The 13,415-nt window shown below is 45.8% G+C and overlaps 1 protein-coding gene across 8 annotated transcripts in view; it reads left to right on the top strand.

The window, feature by feature from the left end:
• The window catches only part of Lmpt (four and a half LIM domains protein limpet), a 405,187-nt gene that overhangs the window by 244,055 nt on the left and 147,717 nt on the right, over positions 1-13,415 (top strand). For all 8 annotated transcript variants that reach the window (XM_037425056.2, XM_037425052.2, XM_037425051.2 and 5 more), the window contains 2 exons: positions 8,935-9,112; positions 12,302-12,535. In XM_037425056.2, the coding sequence (XP_037280953.2) occupies positions 8,935-9,112; positions 12,302-12,535 (412 nt within the window). The remainder of the gene's footprint in view (positions 1-8,934; positions 9,113-12,301; positions 12,536-13,415) is intronic.

The raw sequence follows: 13,415 nt of genomic DNA, 5'->3' as shown, positions 1-13,415 counted from the left end.
CGTATCTATCTATCTACTTATTTATCTATCTATCCGCCTACGCTTGGGTGCCCTCGTGGTCGCCCCCTTAACTTGGCGTGAACCAAAATTAGCATGGAAGGGTAAAATGGTTTGACGAATATGACGTGCTGGTCAAGACATGAATACAGTCACAATCTCGTCGCGTACGTCGTCAAACGCTTCCTGCCAGACACTGGCACATGCCCACTGGCAAGTATGTGCCGCTGGTATTCGGGTAGGTGCCACAGGTGATTGACACTTAGTATATATATACCCAGGAACCACGAGAACACACATGCGCAATTTGAACGCGTGAGCTTCAAGAAATACCCGACATCGGTAGCATCTACCCGACGAATGCAAAGAATAAATGTCAGAGCCCCAGCTGGAATAGAAGCCATGTATTCTGTGTGGCAATGAAGCATTTGAAAACAAAGCTACACCAGGTCTCCGAACTGCTTTCCAAATAGACGTTAATCTTCGTGAAACGTCAATAGTGGTTGCAGTGCTGCCTACCCAATTTTATAAAAATTACATATGAACTCATTTTATACAACTGTCACATCGGGTTAACGTCAATTGTGGTTAGTTGCCATGCGCTGAAGTTGATTTATGTAGCAGTGTCCAGGGCAAGCATCCTAGCGAGCATCAGCGCTTCATATCAGCTTCGGGTTTTGCTAATACGCATGTTCCAGTTGGAATCGTTTCGCAAGTGCAAACAACTGGTTATATAAACATCTGCAACTTTTCAACATATGTCTGTGCTTCAACATTTGTACATATATTTAGCGTCATTTTTTGGCGTGTCGCTCATTAAAAAATTAAAACACGTTGACCTTCCCTCCGCATGCTTCGCACAACGTCGATCCTGGGCCAGGTACATGGGATCTGCCGGATTTTCATTATTTGTTTTATTTCGATCCTTCTCAGTTTCCACAGCGAAAGTTGCTTTGAGATCAGAACACGAGTCACGCTTGGCGCCGTAGTTGTCCGCCGCCAATTGCCGCCGGTGTCCGTAACCAGTATCGTAAAACTAGGAAAACTCAGTAAATAAAAAAAACCAAGGGCACAATGGGATACGAACCCGTGTCCGCTGCGTGCTACCCCAGTATTCTACCACTGAGTCACGCCGGTGCTTTGAAATCGTTTCTAAACTGGGCTTAAATCAGGCTTTATGTCGTGAAAGGAATCGCGTAAATATGAGTAATAAAGTGTTTTAGAGCATCAAAGTAACAATGAGGTGTCGGAGAACGCGAATTGCGTAATGTGTGGGTCGTCCAATGCTCCAACCCATTGAAAACTTGTTCATGATCACCTATTGACCGTGGTGGATACCCACTTCAGGCATAATTCCTTATCGTCGTCAGCCACTGCATAAAAAATGCACAAAATTCCTAGCAAGTGTGTAGCGGATACCACGTTTCTCCGAAGAACGAAGGATAGGATAGTGAACGCTGGCCTATGACACAGAAATTATGATTATTTCTGGCGTATTGGGTACCCAGCAAGTGTGCTTGTAGCAGTTACTCAAAGAGTGTGTATAGAAAAGGCTCTGAAAGGCCGCTCTTTTACGTTTCGTTGTGACTCTACTGCGCATTCCGCGCAGGCCTGGAGTTTTTTTCGGTCATGCACAAGTTAATTTTTTGCTGACAACCACCAACGCCGACGCCAGGATTTCTGCGAAACAAGCGCTTCAGCTCTATCCGTTTAAATCTGTTTTTCAGGGTGGAGTCTCTCTCTTTCTCCGACAGTCAAGTGACCCGTCTATTAGGTTACGCTCTGATATCATATGTATCCGATATAACTCTTATATTGAACAAGATCCACGGATTTGTATAATTTCCAAGACCTTTTTACTTGTAAAAATGGAAGTATAGAGATTGAGTGGATATGCTTGGGAGAAAAACAGGAGTGTTTCTCGGCATGTGCCACTGTAAAGCAACATTAAGGTGGCTGAGGTGATGCAGCGCTTGAGCGCGATTTAGAGAACACGATGGATACCAAACTATAGAGTTGGACTTTAATGAACGCTGAGCAGGACTTGGAAACACGCCACATCTAGTGAGTTTTCTGGCTGAGAACTCCTTTCCAAACAAAAACATACAATTGTGGACTACGGGATTTGTGTTATTGGTTTTTGCAGTAAATCTTGTAAAGACGGCTAATCGTGGTCATGTAGAAATCGCTAAGTTAAAGAATGATTTACCAAACATTAGCCGTGCTGCATTGCGTAATGTCTACTCAGCTAATGGCGAGAATATACTGGCTTGAAAAGGAAAGGCTGAATTGGATATACGGCTCCGAGAGTAATGCCGCGTACAACGTAAGAGCGGTGGGCCGTGACTGACTTTGTGTATGCACTGCCATGTGCTATCTGTCCCCATTTTTCCTCTTCTTCGATCAAACTCGCCCATCCTGTTCTCATGTGTAGGTTAGCAAACTGGTTGTTCTAAACTTGTTAAGCTTCCTATATTTCCTTCTGAACTGTTTCCTTTATGTTTACATTAATGCCGAACAAAATTAACGTGCATGTAGGGCGCCACGTTGTACTTGTAACGATCTTGCTGGATGTGATGTCATGCATTGTTTAGATGTTTTCCGTAGACTGTGTCGCCATTAGCGAATCCTGAAGCACTGGTCTGCATTCCTTTATCGGAGTCGTTTTCAAGCACGTGCATAATGTTTGTGTCATTCAAACTTGAAGTGTTCAGCTTCTTATCGTGACTCTATTGTAACTCGAAGCACACAAACACTTAATATAGCAGGTCAGTTCTACGGACTCCCAATAGGTGTAGAAAAACTCACGAAAGGAAAGAAAATGGTATTCACTTGCTCGTAGCATGAATGTACAATGGAATCCGTACATGTGTCTCGAATAACAAGCATCTCAATCAACCGGAGAGTCGCTCTCGTAGGGGGAGAGACTTTGGCTTCTTTGCCGTTCCCACTTTTCAGAAAGCCTTTATTTTTGACACATACGACCATTATAACGGTGTACACCATAATAGTCCTTCATAAGAGTCATATTGACCTCATCAAGGGCACCATACTATAATGGAACGCACTACTATTATTGATTGATTCAGTTCATCTGAGTGATCTGATCAATTTGAGATATTGTAACATTACACTGAAATATAGGTGTTTGTTTATTTTGTGTCTTGTGTAATTGTGCTTTATTTTGTAAATTTACTCCTCTTGTCCAGGGCTATCTAGACCTGCAATAATTTCTGGTAAATGAATGAATGAATGAACGAATAAATAAATAAATAAATAAATAAATAAATAAATAAATAAATAAATAAATAAATAAATAAATGCCGTATATATGTACCAGTAATAACACCCAGCAAAAATGACAGTACTTAGAAAAGCTGTTGTTATAATAATTTAGGAGCTGTTATGCAGGGGGGAGGGGCCCCCCCACATTACACGTGCAGGCCACGGTCCCAGTACTTGGCCCAAATCAAATGGTCTCCGATGCGACGTCATTAGGGAAGGTTTCAGCCTGCGTAAGTAGAACAATCTTTGTGTCAAGGCACTGCCACGCTGTTGGCCAAGGTTGAACGGGCTCACAAAGCGCAAACATGCTGTCTGTGTACACCCTGCAGCTACATATTCTACGGGTCGGTGCCTTAGGGCTGCGCTTACGGAGCTCGAAGCACGTTTCTTACCGTACGCTTGCTTCGTTCCGCGGTGCAAAGCGCGACGTTGTTGGCGGTCGGATGTCGCCGATACGGCTAATGTAATCCCGTCCGCGGAGATAATCTCGCCAAGGAACGGGGTCGCTGTATGGAGGTTCGGCCAACGTTTTTACGAGGTCAGTTACAGCACGTGTGGTCTCCTGCACAGCAAGCGGCGAATCAGGGCCTTCGCGACAAGAGATGGTTCCCGCCTTGGAGCAGTGCAAGGAGTGCCAACAACCGCAGCGCAATCGACGGCGGAGAACGGAAACGAGGTTTCGAGGTCTAGGGCTGTTGTTGTCCCAAGAACATACTATGCAAGGTGTTCGGTACAGTGATGCAGAGAGTCTCAAGAAAGCCCGAGACGAGACAAACAAGCAGAAAAGCAAGGCGCAAAAAGCAGGCCAGTTGGATTGTACACGCGTTAGACAATGAAAACAGAGATGAAACTGAATATTCTGTTTGTGGGTTGGTTTTTTTATTGGGACAAGTGTAATGCGTGACAGTTAATTAAGGTGCACTAATGTAGGTTGTTTACAGTCGCGTGCATGCCCAACTGGGAGATGCGATTAGAATGAGTAAATAAACGTATCACAGCAAAGCAGGTACTGCAACGTTGGCTGTGCGATGACAGAGCAATATTGGAAATGCCGTGTGATAGGTATCTGTCAAAGCGACTTCAGTTAACGAGGCATAAAGAAGGTGGCCTCAATTTGAGTGTCCTATAAAAAGAGAGCACTGACGCATGAATGACTCACATAGGGGATGGACACAAAGAAGCATTGTAAGTCTGGCACGCTGCTTTTGTATTACGGATAACCGACTAGTCAGGTCATGCATTTTGAAGCTACACGTATTGCTAATATCACTTCAAGAAAGAAATGCAGAGTTTATTTCCAACAATTGTTGGGGGTCACCCCAGGCGAATAGCGGCAAAGTATTTGAAGTGAAAAAATGGCAGCATATCCACGGAGTGAATCATGGATAGTGGGGCGAAACATCCGTCCGTTCATTCGTTCTTGCTTTCGTCCATCCATGCGTGCGTCTGTGTGGCCGCCCGTGCGTCCATCCGCCCTTCCGTGCGTGCGTCTGTTCGTGCGTCTGCACGTCCATATGTGCGTCCGTCCCTGCGTTCGTTTATGCATCCGCTCCTGCGTCTGCCCATGCGTCCATCCGTCCGTGCAGACATCCATGCGTCCGTCCTTGCGTCTGTCTGTGTGTCCGTTCGTCCATCAAGTCATCACTCCAAGTAATACCATCACGCATCTTTTCATCATTAATTCCGCATATAGAAGCACCGCCATCCAGCGGACATTCCAAGGACTAAACGAGAGGTGGCACACGCACACTTTCTTACGGCTTGCGCTTCGTGCCTACTTCCCACCTTTAACCACCTCGAGTTCATGGTATACACTAGTTCACTGTATTCATGACACTGCGGATCAACGCTCGCTAAACCTTTCTAAAACCTATGAGGTTACGCCCAGCGAGTATAACGTAGCAACCCTTTCTTGTCTTCTGTGCATTGTTCAACAATAAAAAATTTGCAGCGTGCGCGTTAACTAAAAGCCAAATTCTCCCGTCTCTCATTCCGCCTTAGCAGCCATTGGCATGTACACTGAGCACTATCTTTTATTGTTCAACAACGCACAGAAGAAATCTCTCACCGCCACCACCTTGGAGGTCGAAATGCTATACTTGTTACACGCTACTGCAACGAATACGAGGGACGAATGGGTGCCGCTATAAGAAGCTTCGCCCCTTAAACTTCCAAAATAACCGCACGTCAGTGTTTCGAGATAATACGCCTTGTTTCGTAGAATGGTAAATAACAAAGAAAACTGAAGTATGAAGAATTAAGCTTGGTTCACTTATAATCCTGTGCAGGCATGATCAGAAAACATTTACGTCATCGCGAAGACGTCATGCATGGTCACCTCTCACGGCAGAACAAACTGGAACTGCATTGTCGTCTTCAGTAATCTCAGCAACGTTGTTGAATGTAATAGTATACTGTTCTCAAATTTTTGTGCGTCTACCCCCATATATACTACGGTGCTGATGCAGCAGATGGCTATTTATCATAGGTACTAGATACCCATTTATCACCAGATGCCCATTCACCAGATAGCCATGTGTCATACTGTTGTAAGATTACACTCTTATGCACGTTCAATACGTTACTTTTTCTTCCTTATTTTTTTTGCATGTTTGATGTTGAATCAAGACGACAGACGCCGGACACAACGACGACGATTACAATGAAGCGTGTAATGATAATTACGTTTCGTATGGCACCAACCCGAGATATACCCGAGGCCACAAACTAGGGAACGTAATATTTAAGAACGAAAGTGACGTCAACGATTGTGTGACGCTGACTTAATCCAAGTAAAATACGACATTTTGTAATAGGTATTAGAGCGTGGCCAGTCGTGCATGAGTAGAATGCAGTGTATAAGAATAAAAAAAGCTGGTACTAAATGTCTCAGGCGAAGACTTCTGTTTGCTATCGATCGTTTGTGAGACGAAACATGCTTCTGTACCGATGAATGACTTAATGAGTTGTAATACTTCTATGGCAAAGTCAATGTAGACGGTCGTGCTCGAATTTTTTGGCAGTACTACGTAAGCGATGATTTGAATTAGAGCAAGACATCATATATGGTCGACCGTAGATGGTGAAGCGTGATTTGATAAAGTTGTTTCCTATAAATGCCATGTCAGCGGCATCATGAGCATATGGCGTAATTTTCTGCAAGTTGTGCACAAGTACGTGAGATCTCAGACTAAGGATTAGCGTTTAACTGTGAATGACCGATTGTACCATTTCGACACTCGAACAGTGCTAATTTCGCAATTCAAAATTAGTAGGCATCCAACCCTACAAGTCTCATAGAATGATTTCACATAGATTTTCGTGCTTTGTTCTTTGGTCGAAACTGCCCACAGTCTTTGCTTCACTTGACAGCTTCGAACACACTTTTGTAATGTGAATTTCCTTAAGTAGCCATGGCAATGGCTGAGCGCCACTAAGTGGGAGAACTCGGGTTCGACTCCCGGTCACAGTGGCCACAATTCGATTTGAGCGAAACGCAATAACAAGTGATGCGCTGTGGGGTGGAATAATAAATAAAACTGGTTTTTTCAAGGCTCTAACGCTGCATGACTGGGCAACGCCCTATGTGCGTCGTACTGCGATGCGAGTCGAGCGCCCAATGCCCCCGCGTAGATCACGTGCCTCCTGGATACTTGAAGCCCGTGCCACATGAGACCTGAGCTCATGAGCGTCCCTCTCTTCACATACCATCCAGCGCATAGCAACCGTAAGGGATGTTCGAGGCCGTCTGTTGTGTGGGTCGGGCCTCACAGATGGCGCTTGTAAGCACGCCCAAATGTTTTATCTAGGGACATTACGCCCAAACACTGAGATGACTCCCGATGCTACAACACCCGTCTGCTTATATTCAGGTGGACGTTGAAAAACCTCAGGTGGCCAAACCATATCGGAGCCGCGCGACTTCAGCGTGCCTCACAACCATACCGTGTTTTGACACAAGATAGCCCGAAAATATTCCATCGCCATTATTCCTGACGAACTTGACTTCACCGCCGCCACGCGTAACCTCTATCACCAACCTCGCCAACCAGCTGCCATTCGCGCCTGCGCAAAAATCGCCGGCTTTGGACTAGCCCAACGAAGAAACATTCTGAGCTAACAATTATTGTGATAAGTTTAAAAGCAACCACCACCGATATAGTGGAATTATTTGGGCTCTCTACAAAAAAAAAATATAGTTCGTAATGCGTACTTTCGAGGTGCCATTCTGAGACTGAAGGGCTAGTTGGTCGTACTTCATGATGTAACAGCAGCGAGACCACACACAGGGACAGAAGAAAGAAGGCGCGCGAAACACAAAGATGACCTTCGTGTACCTTCTTTCCTCTGGCCGTGTGTGGTTGCACCGCCGTTCCGTTATGTCGTTCTGAGGCACAGCTCGGTCTTCTGTGATAGTGTTAAAAACGCACTGCACGTATGGCTTAAGTAGGATGGAATAGGGCGCTCACAAGGTGGCGATGTAAAGCGGCAAACACGAGGACGCAGCACTCAGTCAGCTGCGTAGTAATGACGGCCCTGAACGCACTCTACGGTGCAACTCGGCAGTAGTCAGTCCTCTAATCTCGCACTTGAAAGCCGAGCATCCTTACGCGCGAAGGCCGGTGGCAGCGCAGGTTATAGCCACGTTGGCACACTTCCTGGCCTCTTGAAGCTGATGGACCTTCGCGGAATAAAGGCGTGCAGCAGTTCCGTCTTTCATAATGGCAAAAGCTTTGTCTCCTGTTCAGTCTTGCGCGTCCTTGACACAGCGTATGCTCTGAACGAAAAGCGAAAATGGTCTCGAATGGGAAGATCAGCAAGTGCGCGCCAAAAAATTCACTTCAATTCTTCAAAAAAAAAAAGCTTTTTGTGTAAGGTATTCGTAATGCATGGTTAGTGAAGCACAACTGCTCTTAGATTTCGTTGACAATTAGTTTACCTTGTTTTGTAAATAATGATCAAGAAGTGGTTCCTTTATTACATCGTGCTTTTTTTTGTTGTCATGTTGCGATTTGACACGTAAAGCAGGGAAATTTGCGTTTTACGGTGATAATAAAAGAAAATTAGGGTGCCATAGTTATTTTGTTAGTGGCGTAGTACTTGAACCGCTGTCTGATAAGGTACAAATCGGGTGGTACATCTAACTTTAAAAGAACGAAAAGGTGGGCTATAGTTGGCCTCGATTTATCACGCGTGGTTGCTTACTCCTTTATTTTGTGCTGTATAATCTAACACGTTGGGAATCTAAGTTCACGCTTTGCAAATTAAAGCTTTTCGCTATATTGTGGGCACTGACAGTGCATTACGTAGTACTCAGAGTGCGTATGTCCGTACGCCTAAGCAGTTTAGCAGAAAATCACTTTAGGGCGAAGGTAAATTTAAAAAAAAAACATCGTAAGTGTACTGAAAAAAAGGTGACGTTTACAACGATCTAAATGGTCGAGTGATTATATAAATGATCAGTCACTTCATTGCGAAACTATTTGCACCAGCGATTAAGAGTAAGAATAAGAGAAAGTGTATAGTAATTTTGTAGAAGCACGACTCAACTCTGATACTCTCGCGTCGTCGAGGCATATATAGCGTGTCATCGTGATAGCGGCCGTCACTTGGGCATGACCATTAATGTTTCTTGCTTTCTTTGTGGTGCAGGAAAGTGTGCAACAACTGCAAGTGCCCACGAGAATCGCACGATGTGTATCACGAAGAGTTCGTCAACGTGCGCGACCGCATCGGCATCAAGGCGTCCGACCCTTCACAGCACACTTCCAAGGAGAAGACGCTGCAAGAAGGATACTCCTGGGTGCCGCCGGGACTCTCTAGCGCAAAGGTAGGCGCAACCGCATATTGCTGCGCGTTCAACTTCAGAGAAGCCAGGCCCGTGAGTTGTGTCCGACTATTCCTGAGGGCTAAAAAAAAACGAAAAACACTCAGTTCTTTCCCTCTCTAGTAGTCTCTACACCCTCTTTCTTGCCCCTGTTTCCCTATCACCAGTGCTGGGTAGGAAACCGGATGCCAATATCTGGTTAACCTCCCGGCCTGCCTTTTCTCTCTCTCTTCCTGGGGGCTAAATTTAGGGCCCACCACTAACAAAGGAACCGCAACCAAACATACACCAACAATTTACACCATGCAGATCCGGTCAATACGTGGCGGTTAATTCCTAGTACGCCGCCTGTCTGGTCTCTACCACGCACTTTCGACGACGAAGATACTTGTGGGGCCGAATTAACTTACGGTATGTTCTCGCACGCCAGCGGATATCGGCTATACTGTCGGTCACTACTGGCTGGTAATAGCTACAGGATTTTCGAGCGATGCATATGTTCGGTACTTGTTGGCTAAATTGTAGCCACAGCCTGACAAAGTGGTAAAGAGTAAGCCATCGTTGACGACAACTTGGTTGACCTTGGATAATATCACCGTATTAGCCATTAGTGTATAGTGCTGGCAGATGGTGGGAAAATAATGCCTACGTTGGCTGCTTCCTGTTCATTACGGCGACGTGTTGGCGCATGTTGTGCCATCCATTGTTGTAACAACAGCGGTGGCTTCATTCCACATTCATCAAATCCCGGCTGCGGAGGCTGCATTTTCGATGAAGCCGAACATTCTGTAGGCCCGTGTGCTCAGTTTCGAGTGCACGTTAAATAAATTTCCTGAGCCCTCTACTACGGCGTCTCTAATGATCATATGGTCCTCTTGGGAAGTTAAACCCTACTTATTACTATATAAAATTAATTCTGCATTCAGTAATAATTTAATGTAAAGTTTGCCCGTGAAGCTTTTCTTTCCCGCTCCGTCTTTCAATCTGCCTCGTTTGCCAATGAATAGCGTGAAACTACATCACACGCATTGATTCAAGTTCATTATCATCTGTCATCTTTATTTTACTATCTGTCATCTTTATCATCAGTTTACTGCATTATATTGCCATCACGGTTACACATTTATGTGGAGCTATAAGGACGTAAACACGAACAAGTTATTAATAGGAAACAAGGATTAAGCATGACGACACTAAGCTGAGCACAGCGCCTGTGTTTTCTTTAGAAGAAAATGCAACAGATGGTCGAACTTAAAGTATGAAACCACGCCGCGTTCAGAAGGTACGCGGTAGGGCGAAAAACTGTGCACATGCGTAGCAGCGGCCGCTAACGCTTACACTTGCGGCGACGTCGACGCTGTCACTCATCGCGGCGTTCTGCACGAGAGGCACTCGAGGAGGCACAAAGCACGCAGTGATAGACCAGTGTTTCCTACCGGGTCATGTTATAATCGCTGCTAATGGGGAGTGAAAGAGAGAAGACCCCTATTGGACACAGAGACTCGCAGGTCGCTTTTTGTTAACGCGTACGCTGCGAATTTTTATTGTTCAACAAAGCACAGGCGAAATCTCCCATCGTCATTACCTCGGTGGTCAAGATCCGGTGCCTATATGCATGGGGTGGCCTGTGACCGGTTGTGCTGCTGCTGATGATAATGAAAACATTTTATTATGAAAACCAAAGAAAACGGGGAGGGTCCCTATTCCAGGACTCCTATGGTAACCTCTGCAACAGCCCGGCCGACCTCGGGGGCACCGTCTCGAAGGTTGCCTTCCCACTGCTATGGGGTACGGGTGGACCGAAAGATTGGAGCAGTTGTTTTTTTCAATCAAGAAACTTGCTAGTAGACGCTGCCTGCGTCGGCGTTGCGACGTGAGAGAAGGGGAAGCGTTGGGGAGGAGAGAGAAGGGGAGTGGACGTGCATGCGCAGAAAGGGTGGTCACGTCGCGCACCGGATTGAGCTAGACTCTTAGCTGCTTCTATTAGGTTAATACTAAAGGGAACTTTCTTTTAGAGAATGCTACGAAAGTTCATACATGTTACATGTTACAGATTAGCAGAACAGTAGCGAGTGACATAATAAAAGAGGAGGCTCAAGAAATGTCGAATATAGAATATTCCTCGAAACGAATATAGCCTAAATATAAACAGAACTATAGAAAGGGGCGAGAAGTATTTACTTTTTAATGACTGTGAAACAAATGGAAAAAATGAAAAATAAGACCACATAAGAAATTCACTTATACGACAATTATTGTACGTTATTGTAGGCCGAGAGAAGAGTTTGATGAAGTGAATAGTCAAGAAAGAACAAACTCAGCAGGGTCCCTTAAGCATTCTGCTAAGACGACTTCAAGGTGAAAGCAGACTTGTCTTTCTTCTCAGTCGATGTATTCATCCATGGAAGAAAAAAAAGAGATGGGGGAACATTACCTTGCACGAGTGAAGCCCGCCATGTCTGCCCAACACGTGATGAAAACGTCACAGCGTGTGGTAGGTTTTAGTACTCTCGATGGTGTTCCGTTTTTGAACCTCCTGCGTGAGCCGGCTGGTCGGCGCCGAAATAAGCGCGCGTCGATTAAAAGCTACGGGGCGCCATATGCTCCGAAGTATGGGCAAGTCTCGTTGTTGGCGTTATCCTGCGTGAAAGGTCACGTGTTGGACCGACAGTGCTGGCTTCAAATCGGTTTGCCTGCACGGCTGCCAGTGTGACGTCATGCTCCCTCCTTTCTTTTTCTTTTCCCCGTGCTTCCCCTCCCCCACTTTTGAAAGCTGCTTGAACGTAACGTGTTTTCGCACGGACCCCGGGATCGCCACCTCTTTGACCAAGCGACCTTACCATGTGTACGGGGTCCTCAAGGGTGCCCTTTGCGGGTGTCAATAGCGCGAGGGAGTCGATCACTCGCGCAAACTTCAAAATTAATTGTAAATTCCTTCCAAGCTATATTCGCTGTTGATGTTTTGCATATAATATACGCATGTTTACGGCAATCGATCCCGCAGGCTATCCCGATCACGAAATTTTCTGTGAGTACACCTTTAGCTATATTTCCTCATAGAGGGCAAAAGCGGATGGCGGGCGGGAATGCTGTGTGTATGTGTGGCCGCGACGGGGGAGTGAGATTTGCTGCGCTCGGCGTCCGCCTATGTCGCCGCCACTGTTCTGAACTTCAGCGCTTTCCTCTTCGTAGATCGAGGAGTACTTCGCCCAGCTGCCGAACCATAAGGTGCCGCGGCTGGGCAGTCCGGGCGAGAAATACCGAGACCGGCAGCTCATCGTGCAGCTGCCCAAGCAGGACCTCGCGCTTGCCTACTGCAAGTTCCTCGAGCGGGAGTGCCACCGGGCGTTTGAGGACTTCGTCAACGCTCGCAACGAGATCGCCCTCGACATCGGTTACGTCAGGGAGGCCCTTGACAAGACGCTGGTATGTCTCACAACTGTCTTTCACTATATGAGCACTGTATAAACGGACTGGCACCCTTACGATCTCCTTCATGGTTTAATGTGTAAACATCACTGTTATATCAGGAGATGTCAGCATAGTTTTCCACAATGTTTACTAGAGGAAACTGGGGCTGCGGTCGTTCAGCCAGCTTGGCAATGACGGGTACTACAAGGATTTGTCTAATGTTCGTAGTTGCGTAATCAAACGCACTGGTGTCTTTCTTTGTTGTTCAGTTATTTTTTACTTTTGTTCCAGATAAAAAATAGATCATTGTGAACTCGATGAGTCGATTTCAATTGGTCTGCCTCAAAACGTTAAGGCGGTGAAGTGTACTTGCTGAACAATTGTTCGGACTTCAGCTTGTGACAAAGCTGCTGTAGGTCACACTCAGCCAAGCGGAACTGAAAGAGCAAAGAGCAAAGCAAAGCAAAGCAAATTCATTTGTTATCCACAATGCTCAGGCTGTTCGAAGCAGTATGTGTTGCTGCTTTTATAAACACATGCGCCAGCTGTCTCTCTTGTGGGCTATTAAGAAGCTATGTATATAGGAACTTGCTCACGTCGCACAATCTCTCGGCAGCAGCTGCGCGACGTGCCATAACTGGATGACAATTGGACATTCAAAAAGAAAACAGCGTGTGTTCTTAGTTCGAAGAGAAAAGCAAAGGCAACGACAGGGACAAGCATCGTGTTTCAATTTAACCTCTGTAGCCATGAAAGGACAGAAAGAGAAAAGATATTTACTTGGTCTGGAAGAAAGAGTATGAGGCGCTTATACACCCAACTCCTGGATAGACCCATATCAGGATGGGAACGTCGAGCCCCTCCGCCCATCCACGGGCCTTTGTAAAGTTAGGAG

This window comes from Rhipicephalus microplus, chromosome 5 (assembly GCF_043290135.1).
Source record: "Rhipicephalus microplus isolate Deutch F79 chromosome 5, USDA_Rmic, whole genome shotgun sequence".
Lineage (NCBI taxonomy): Eukaryota > Metazoa > Arthropoda > Arachnida > Ixodida > Ixodidae > Rhipicephalus > Rhipicephalus microplus.
Note: the sequence above shows the minus strand (reverse complement) of the source record. Positions and strands in the feature narration are given on the sequence as shown.